Source organism: Pelophylax lessonae (assembly GCF_965119305.1).
Source record: "Pelophylax lessonae genome assembly, chromosome: 9".
Classification (NCBI taxonomy): domain Eukaryota; kingdom Metazoa; phylum Chordata; class Amphibia; order Anura; family Ranidae; genus Pelophylax; species Pelophylax lessonae.
In genome coordinates this window covers 272,044,858-272,055,547 of record NC_138776.1, presented here as the reverse complement: position 1 = coordinate 272,055,547, position 10,690 = coordinate 272,044,858, and the positions used below count along the sequence as shown (strand labels likewise).

The following is a 10,690-nucleotide window of genomic DNA, read 5'->3' as shown; positions in this document are numbered from 1 at the left end:
CCCCAAGCATCAGTCTCAGTGTAACTTGAGGGCACTCTGCCCAACGTGATGATGTCCTCAAAGCACTCCCATCTGATGCGTTGCATCCTGATTGGACTTCCCCAGAGATATATATGGTCTTCAGGATCAGTCCAGTCTTCATCTTGGTTGTTCTCCCCTCATCCTCACTCTCTGACCTCTGGTGGGGCTCAGCCCTGCTGTTATTCATGACTAAATCATGGACTAAATAAGGAAGTGCGGGACTTCTTGTGTAGGAAGATGGCAATGAGTGATAGAGGGGGAGGGGACACTCGTCCTATAATCCCCTCATCATTGTCACTCCTATAAAATACAGTTCTCGTTGTTTCCTCACTCTCTAAGGTCCATGAATAAAGAAATGAACTGGTAGGAGATCAGAGGACCCATTTACTAGTTACCTTGAGGGGGGAATTGTAAGATCCTCAGAGACAAAGCTGTCTGATGTGGGCGGGTCCAGGTTTAGGGGAACCAATCTGCTGATGTCAAGTAATAATCTTTGTATTTCTATTTTAGTACATGGATGGGAGATGAGGAAAACCTCAGAGGATTGTCTCACTTTGTCTCCAGACTGTAAAGTAGAAGATGAGGACATCACACAGTATAGTCCAGGAGAAAACCCGGCTACCTCAAATGTCCATCCGGGACCACACAGTGTAGATGGACCATCGTATTCCTCTTATCCTGAGGAACCTCAGACTGTGAGGGACAGTGCCGGACCATCGTATTCCTCTTATCCTGAGGAACCTCAGACTGTGAGGGACAGTGCCGGACCATCGTATTCCTCTTATCCTGAGGAACCTCAGACTGTGAGGGACAGTGCCGGACCATCGTATTCCTCTTATCCTGAGGAACCTCAGACTGTGAGGGACAGTGTCGGACCATTGTATTCCTCTTATCCTGAGGAACCTCAGACTGTGAGGGACGGTGCCGTGCTTACAACAGATAAGAGGTTCTCCTGTTCTGAGTGCGGAAAGAGTTTCAGTTTGAAAGGCCATCTTAATGTGCATAAAAGATCTCACACCTGTGAGAAGCCGTATTCCTGTCCTGAGTGCGGGAAATGTTTTTCACGCAAGTCATATCTTTCCACACATCAGAGATCGCACACTGGTGAGAAGCCGTACTCCTGTCCTGAGTGCGGGAAATGTTTTTCATACAAGTCATATCTTTCCACGCATCAGAGATCGCACACTGGTGAGAAGCCGTACTCCTGTCCTGAGTGCAGGATATGTTTTACACAGAAATCTGCTCTTTCCACACATCAGAGATTGCACACTGGTGAGAAGCCATATTCCTGTCCTGAGTGTGGGAAATGTTTTACACAGAAGTCTGCTCTTTCCACACATCAGAGATTGCACACTGGTGAGAAGCCGTATTCCTGTCCTGAGTACAGGAAATGTTTTGCAGAGATGTCCGCTCTTTCTACACATCAGAGATTGCACACGGGGGAAAAGCCATATCCCTGTCCTGAGTGCGGGAAATGTTTTTCATACAAGTCTGCTCTTTCCACACATCAGAGATTGCACACTGGTGAGAAGCCATATTCCTGTCCTGAGTGCGGGAAATGTTTTGCACAGAAGTCCTATCTTTCCACACATCAGAGATTTCACACCGGTGAGAAGCCGTATTCCTGTCCTGAGTGTGGGAAATGTTTTTCAGTGAAGTCCCATCTTTCCACACATCAGAAATTTCACACAGGTGATATGCCGTATTCCTGTCCTGAGTGCGGGAAATGTTTTGCACAGAAGTCCCATCTTTACACACATCAGAGATTGCACACTGGTGAGAAGCCGCATTCCTGTCCTGAGTGCGGGAAATGTTTTGCAGAGAAGTCCGCTCTTTCCACACATCAGAGATTGCACACTGGTCAGAAGCCGTATTCCTGTCCTGAGTGCGGGAAATGTTTTGCACAGAAGTCCCATCTTTCCACACATCAGAGATCGCACACTGGTGAGAAGCCTTATTCCTGTACTGAGTGCGGGAAATGTTTTTCATCCAAGTACTATCTTTGCACACATCAGAAATTTCATACGGGTGAGAAGCCGTATTACTGTCCTGAGTGTGGGAAATGTTTTTCATGCAAGTCCTCTCTTTCCACACATAAGAAATTTCACACAGGTAAGAAGCCGTATTCCTGTCCTGAGTGCGGGAAATGTTTTGCACTGAAGTCCTATCTTTCCACACATCAGAGATCGCACTCTGGTGAGAAGCCATATTCCTGTCCTGAGTGTGGGAAATGTTTTTCAAAGAAGTCCGCTCTTTCCACACATCAGAGATTGCACACTGGTGAGAAGCCGTATTCCTGTCCTGAGTGTGGGAAATGTTTTACACAGAAGTCTGCTCTTTCCACACATCAGAGATTGCACACTGGTGAGAAGCCGTATTCCTGTCCTGAGTACAGGAAATGTTTTGCAGAGATGTCCGCTCTTTCTACACATCAGAGATTGCACACGGGGGAAAAGCCATATCCCTGTCCTGAGTGCGGGAAATGTTTTTCATACAAGTCTGCTCTTTCCACACATCAGAGATTGCACACTGGTGAGAAGCCATATTCCTGTCCTGAGTGCGGGAAATGTTTTGCACAGAAGTCCTATCTTTCCACACATCAGAGATTTCACACCGGTGAGAAGCCGTATTCCTGTCCTGAGTGTGGGAAATGTTTTTCAGTGAAGTCCCATCTTTCCACACATCAGAAATTTCACACAGGTGATATGCCGTATTCCTGTCCTGAGTGCGGGAAATGTTTTGCACAGAAGTCCCATCTTTACACACATCAGAGATTGCACACTGGTGAGAAGCCGCATTCCTGTCCTGAGTGCGGGAAATGTTTTGCAGAGAAGTCCGCTCTTTCCACACATCAGAGATTGCACACTGGTCAGAAGCCGTATTCCTGTCCTGAGTGCGGGAAATGTTTTGCACAGAAGTCCCATCTTTCCACACATCAGAGATCGCACACTGGTGAGAAGCCTTATTCCTGTACTGAGTGCGGGAAATGTTTTTCATCCAAGTACTATCTTTGCACACATCAGAAATTTCATACGGGTGAGAAGCCGTATTACTGTCCTGAGTGTGGGAAATGTTTTTCATGCAAGTCCTCTCTTTCCACACATAAGAAATTTCACACAGGTAAGAAGCCGTATTCCTGTCCTGAGTGCGGGAAATGTTTTGCACTGAAGTCCTATCTTTCCACACATCAGAGATCGCACTCTGGTGAGAAGCCATATTCCTGTCCTGAGTGTGGGAAATGTTTTTCAAAGAAGTCCGCTCTTTCCACACATCAGAGATTGCACACTGGTGAGAAGCCGTATTCCTGTCCGGAGTGCGGGAAAAGTTTTTCATGCAAGTACAATCTTTCCACACATCAGAGATCTCACACGGGTGAGAAACCGTATTCCTGTCCTAAGTGCGGGAAATGTTTTTCAAAGAAGTCCGCTCTTTCCACACATCAGAGATTGCACACTGGTGAGAAGCCGTATTCCTGTCCTGAGTGCGGGAAATGTTTTTCACGGAAGTCCCATCTTTCCACACATCAGAGATTGCACACTGGTGAGAAGCCGTATTCCTGTCCTGAGTGCGGGAAATGTTTTTCAGATAAGTCCAATCTTTCCTCACATCAGAGATCTCACACGGGGGAGAAGCCGTATTCCTGTCCTGAATGAGGGAATCGTTCCTCACTGAAGTCCTGTCTGCTGTACATCAAGGGTCCCACACAACCCTGGAGGTGTATTAGTGCCTTGAGTGTGGGAAATGTCTTCTATATGAATGTTGGTGGACATGTGGTGAAGAAGCACACCCTGATATACACCTCAGATATACTCCATGGCTGATCTTCATCATGTAAGAAACACTTTATAAGGAGATCAGAGATCACCAAAGACATGGATGAAGTGTTGTCCCGTGTTGGCCATTGATAGCAGGAGAAAAATAAAAATGGAGTCCTTACCTTTCATTGGCTGAGTACATTTTGTGTGGGAAGATTTCACAAACACTTACAGATCTGGTTGTTATAAATGTGTTGATGAAATGTGACCAACATTCCCCCAGTCATGGTGAATTGGGATTTCCTATAATGGTCAGTTCCCTCTAGTGGCCATAATGTGCTTTCCTGACAGATGTCCATGGCATACGTTTGGGTAGCCCCGCCCTCGTTCCTCCCCCATAAGACCCCACCCCCATAAATGTTCAGGATAAGCCAATGGCTGCGTTCCTTTTTTGTCCTCATCACTTATAGGACCATTTTTGTATGAAGTTTTCCTACCTATTGGAAGTATTGGTGGGCGGGTCTGGTGCTGGGCAGCTGTGCGGGATGTCAGGAGCTTCCTTTGGTATCCAGAAGTCTTCCAGGATGTCCCGAGTGGTCATTGAGTCCCCAGCTATCAGCGGGGTGGTGTTATGGCACACGTGTAGAGGATCCATGCCTGGAGAGTGGGCCCTGCCATCGGCTGCCATTTGCATTGGCTGGGAGCCCAGCTGTTAGTGGGTGGCCATTAAGTGTTAGACACGTAAAATTTGTTTCGGTGCGAATACAAATTCCGACAAATTTTTGGTTATTCCTAGATTCCGATGTATCCAAATCTCCAAATGAAATTGTAATGAATTTTGTTGAAATCTGTGAAAATTTGTTTTGTTTATTCATTTTCTAACGAATTCCAACTTTTCAAAACGATTCGAATTCGGATCAGTCAAAAAAATGATCGACCGATGTGAAGAAATAGCTGGTTGTTAGGCAGCAAGCCGGGAAGCCGGGAAGCCCGCATCCTTACCAACCATGACTCATCAGCTGTCAGCGGGCTTCCCCACTGACAGATGAAAGTAAAGAAAAGAATGCCGGCAATAGAAAAAAACAGCGTGCTCCCCCTCCCCCCCAGTCCATACCGGGCCCGTCGGGGGCCAAAATGACCAGACCCTTTATCCCAGCATGCAGCCCGGCAGGTCAGGAAAGTGGGAGGGATGAGTGAGGGCCCCCCCTCCTTAACAATACCAGGCCACATGTCCTCCAACATAGGTGGGTGGGTGCTTTGGGGAAGCTCTGCCCCCACCCCCCCCCCCCCCACCTTAAAGCACCTTGTCCCCATGTTGATGGAGACAAGGGCATCTACCCCACAACCGTGGACTGTGCTTGTGGGGGTTTGCAGGCAGGGGACTTGTCGTAATCTGAAAGCCCCTTTTACCAAGGGGACCCCCAGATCCCGCCCCCTCCATGTGAATGAGTATCTGGAACATATTACCCGTACCTATTCACCAAAAAAGTGTCAAAAATTCATAAAAACACACAATTTTTGAAAAATCCTTTAGTAAAAAATACTGCAGGCTCCTCCTCCATTTGACATTTCTTTCATAGGTAAGGGGCGGTAAGTATATCCAAGAGATATACCTAACCTACAGGTAGGCTGAAACCTACATTATATATATATATATATATATATATAATATATTTTTTATCTTGTACCTAGGATCATCAGGACTGATACCTATATATACAACACATTTTGGTCCAATCTCCCCCCCTGTGTCCGCCCCAGGTCGGGTTAATTTGTTGGTGGTTGGAAGGAAGGTCGTGTGCTAGTAAGCCATGTTTGTATTTATTATGATGTACATAAATACAGATGTGTATGAAACACTAATATCGAGTCTGTTTATAAGAGAAAACTGTCTGTACATCTTCATAGTCCTGAAGAAGCCTTGTGCGAAACGCGTAGACCAGTGAACAGAGGAAATATCTATACCTACACGAACCTTATGATATATACTTACTTATCCTTATACATGTATGATGTACATGAGTGAAATTAGTAGGAGACATTGCTCTCCTGTGTACGAGCTGAGCTCAGTTTGGGGCCGGTTTCCTCATTTTATTGAGATCTGGTTTTAGATAAATCAATAAATGTTATTTTAGGATAAATCCATGTAGTTATTATCTGTCTCATGCTGTGCCCTTAAAGTCCACACATATGACAGTGGTTCCTTGTGAACATCTGTAGTTTCGCATTTTTTTGGATAAGAGAAGGGATTTAGTAGGATACTCCAAATAACTGTTCACAGGTAAGGACAACTCTCTCAATAGAACTGTAATGCAGATCATCTACAGGACCATAAATCACCTGTATGGGATGAACAAGTCCCTTTGTAGCTGAAGGAACTCAGTGAACCTTGCCTCTTCAAGACACTAGCCAGTGTCTCCTTTAGCTTGCACCCAGTAACTGACTTCTAGCACCCAGAGGAGGATCTAACAGCACAAGTCCCAAGGATCCCCTGTGGGGGGGGGGGGGTCTATACTTACAAGGCTCTTGGAGCACACACGCCAGTCTTCCTCAGTAGTACCAGACAGGATCTGCAGAAATCCTCTCTCAGTCAGCCCTTGTAAGGACCAATGGGGTTGAAAGTTCAATGTTTTAGGCCCTCATGTCGCCCACCCGAGGCTGCCTGGAGGCCTCTGCAAGGGAGAGGCAGCAGCCCCCTCCACACTTAGACCTCTCTCCCTAGAGGTAGACTGGACTGGACTACGAGCCCATGTGCTCTTCAGATATAAATGCAGGTACCCAGCATGCCTTGGGGCACATCCCCTTCTAATTGGCCAGGGCTGTACAGACATCCATGCTCTCATCTGCCAGGACTCCGCCCACTGTCCAATATACTCCATGGCTATTGGATCAGTATGAATGAAGACAGCATGAGCTGTGTCCCTGTTAGGCAGAGAAAGCAAAAACTATATCCACTCATTCTAGCACCTACCTAGGAGGGCTCTACATCTGTATGGCAGGGTCTGTTTGATTATTCACCTGCTGGGATGGTGCTCTGATGTGAGAAGCTGCAGTGTCAGTATTCCTTTAGCAGTAATTAACCCCTTACGGGTTTTTCTCACCCAGCAAACAAACAACTGTTACACTGTCTTTTTTGACAGCTTAGGAGACTTTAGCAGCCGTAGTTTGAATTGCGATTAAAAAAAAAAAATGACTACATAGCTCGAGTAGCAATTATATATGGTATAATATTCCTAATAATATGGAGTTCTCCTTTGCACCGTGTCTGTTTATCATGGATTTATTTCTTACTGCGACAGGTCTTTGTGCCGCTGCAGCCTAATCCCTCTATGCTGTGGCTGCTCTATGCAGGTTATAGCTGGAGGGGGGCAGCGTCTTCCTTACTGATACTGTTCCTGGATTGTCAGCTCTTCTGCAGGCCTCATAAAGCTGGTGTATGGGAAGCTGACTAATGGACACTTTCTATTAAGCCTCTCCAGATCTGCATGTACAAGGAGTCTCAACTCTGATGATGTCAAGCTTTTCCCTTGCAGGATCACTCAACTGACCAATTTAATCCTCTTCAAACAATTCCTAAAAGGAAGATGAGGATGGTCTATAAGCAGGTTTTTGTACCTCCCTTCCTGCAGAGGTACCTGCAATGCAAGCATTTTTAGCACTTCCAAAGGAATGCATTGTCTTTTTCCCCTATGATGTTTAAGCTAGAAGCTCATGCTAGAAGAGTGATGCAAACTAAACAGAAGGACAGAGCAGCGGAATGTCTTAGGGCTCTTTCACACAGGCGGACCGTTCAGATCCGCCTGTCCGTTTTTTTGGCGGATCTGAACGATCCCCCCATGCATTCCTATGGGGCATCGGATGGCAGCGGAGACATGTCCGCTGACATCCGACCTGATCCGATCCGTCAAATCTGGACGGATGGAAACCCTATTTTCCATCCGTCCAGCGGATCGGATCGGATGGCATCGGATGAGAATGGACCGACGGTCCGTTCCCATCAGATTTCCCCCATAGGGATGCATGGGGAACTGACAGCTGTGTCTCCACACACAGCACGGAGACACAGCTGTCATCCTCCTGCTCAGCGGGGGATCGGCGGCTCGATCCCCCGCTGAGAACAACGGACGGAGTGTGTGAAAGGAGCCTTAGTGGTCATCACCTTGCAGCACTGGGTTGCTCAGTTCATACCCAAACCAGAACACTTCTACCTGCACTGCAGGATGTCAGATTAGGCAATTGAAGAGGTTTTCCAGCATAATGAGTCACCCATTTGGTTGACGTGGCCTTCATGAGCTTAGCCATATACATGGAATTACCATTGGGGGATGCTGTGTTCTTCAGGGGTATACTCATTAATGATGATTAGGTGGGTCGTTTGGGGGGTTTAGGGTCTTCTGGTGGTAACTTTGTGTTGGACTTGTCCATTAGGGGTATATCTGTCTGCAGTTGTAGCCTTTGAATCTGCCTTAACCCTTGCCTCTCTTCCAAAGCAATGGAAGTTGGTATGAAGAATATTGATTCTATCCTAAAGAATAATTCTACAAGTTGGACAATCTTGTCTGCATTGCAAGAGTTTAAACTGTATCCTTTAACCTTCCTAGCGGTATTCCCGAGTGTGGCTCGGGGTTAAATTTCAGTGCCAAAAGCGGTAACCCTGAGCCACACTCGGGGTACCGCTAGGAAGATCGCTGGATCCTGGTAGAGGGGTTACTTACCTTGTCACCGGGATCCAGCGATGTATCTTGGTGGTGTGCGGCGGCGGAGCTTCCTCCCGATCCTCTGTGTGCCCTGGCTTCTGTCTCCTGCGAAGTGACGTTCGCAGGGGGGGGTGGAACCGGCGGCAAATTCAAATGTAAAACACACTGATACAATTCAAAATAAAATAAATTCACATTTATTACACTTCCTGCAGTTTTACTGTACTTTTTATGTATATATATATATACTTTCACTTATTTATAGTTTTTTATTATATTATAATTTATGATTTTGTGTTTCAAACTTTATCATACCCGAGATGTTATGAAGAAGAACAGAAAAAGAAATCATATGTAAATAGTTGGTTTGAGCTGCTCATTCTTAAGAATTACATGCAAAATAATGATACCGTTTTCAGCACCTAAAATCCGAAAGAATCATACCGCCAGGGAGGTTAAGGGCTAGCCTCCTTTGATAGCAATGAGCTGCATTTAGTCCGGACTCCTGCTTTAGAGCAAATGTCTGCCGAATGACAGAAAACTGCAGTTCTAGAGTCAGTGTCTAATTCCAAAGAGGTTTGCTCCTGCAGTTCTGACTCAGAGTCCAGAAAGCATTGAAGAGAGAAAGAGAGTCCTCATCCAAAAAGGCAGGAAAGAGCTTGAATTCTGGGGGGAGAGGTTGCTTACTGGTCTTTTTCAGATTGTGCCATCCATTCCAAGGAATTGGTGCTCAGAGGTGGATAGATGTTGGAACCAAGGAATGGGGCTTGGCAGTAGGTAGGAGGTGGAACCAAGAAATGGGGCTCGGAGGTGGGTAGAGGGTGGAACCAAGGAATGGTGCTCGGAGGTCGGTAGAGGGTGGAACCAAGGAATGGTGCTCGGAGGTTGAACCAAGGAATGGTGCTCGGAGGTGGGTAGGGGTGTGGAACCAAGGAATGGTGCTCGGAGGTATGTAGGGGGTGGAACCAAGGAATGGTGCTCGGAGGTGGGTAGTGGGTGGAACCAAGGAATGATGCTCAGAGGTGGGTAGGGGCAGAGAAAGGGGCAGTTCCTGCACCTATTCTCTGAGAAAACAAGCCCTGATAATGAGCCACCTATTTGCTTGTTGTGGTCTTCATGAGCGTAGCCATATGAGTTGTCATTGGAGGATGTGTGAGGTCAATCAGGAAATAAACACCAAACTGTTAATTGGAGCATGCAGCCTGCCTGGCCAGGAAAGGGGGGGATGAGCGTGTGATGGAATTAGGCAGTAGTTTACCCCCACCCCTTGGTGGGAGTGGAGATGGCCCCATCTATAAAGATATACAGTACATCAGGGGTCAAGTCCTGGGAAAAAAAGTGTGGGAACTCACCCAGGATCCCCCCCCTCGACATTGCAAAAAAGTACCTAAAATGCCCGTATTTTGTGGTAAACAGTGCAAATATCAATATTTTAAACTATAAACATGTAGATAGCGCTATTAGAAATGTGTTTAAGTTAAACTAAAGTCAAAAGCCATCTTGCTCTATTTACACGAAGATCAGGTTAATATAACCCTGCCAGCAAAGAGTTCCTCCTTACATCAGAGTCTGCAGGATTCCCCCTTACAGTGCAAGGGAACTCTGACATAAAGAGGAATTCTGCAGATCATGTTCTAAAGGGGAACTCTGATATAAGGGGGGGGGGGGGGCTCTGGTGACCAGAGACCACCTTATATCAGAGTCCACTGCATTCCTTTTTACATCAGAGGTCCCACTTACATCAGAGTCTGCAGCATTGCCCTTTACATCAGAGCTCCCCTTCACATCAGCGTGCACAGAGTTCCCCCTTGCACTGTAAGGGGGAATCCTGCAGACTGATGTAAAGGGGAATACCGGGAACTCTGATGTTGGGGGGACTCTGGTGACCAGAGACCACCTTCCGCTGAGTGAATCCGCTGAGTGAATGCACTAAGGAAGGGGGGGGAGTCCTGATTTAAGGAGGAACCTTTGTAGGTGGTGCAGGTTTTTAAGGATTAAATTAGATGGTGAGGAGGCATCATAATGCTTCCTTGCCACCTAGCAAACACCCTCTGATCCATTGTGGTTCACTCTTCAGAGGGCAAAACTAGTGTACCCTAATTTACATTAATGCCCCTCAGATGTGTCACTCCACACATGCTTGGTATTAGTCCCAGTTCACATATATGCGATGCGGGAACCCTACAAATCCACTGCGGGTTCCCGCATCGCATTCAA

General features: G+C 46.5%; 1 protein-coding gene across 1 annotated transcript in view; it reads left to right on the top strand.

The window, feature by feature from the left end:
* Window positions 1-1,148: 1,148 nt before the first annotated feature.
* The window catches only part of LOC309564465 (uncharacterized protein), a gene marked incomplete at both ends in the record, with an annotated part of 1,172,539 nt that continues 1,162,997 nt past the window's right edge, over window positions 1,149-10,690 (top strand). The window contains 2 exon segments of the mRNA XM_082269095.1: window positions 1,149-1,629; window positions 1,714-3,608. Of these exon segments, the coding sequence (XP_082125221.1) occupies window positions 1,149-1,629; window positions 1,714-3,608 (2,376 nt within the window).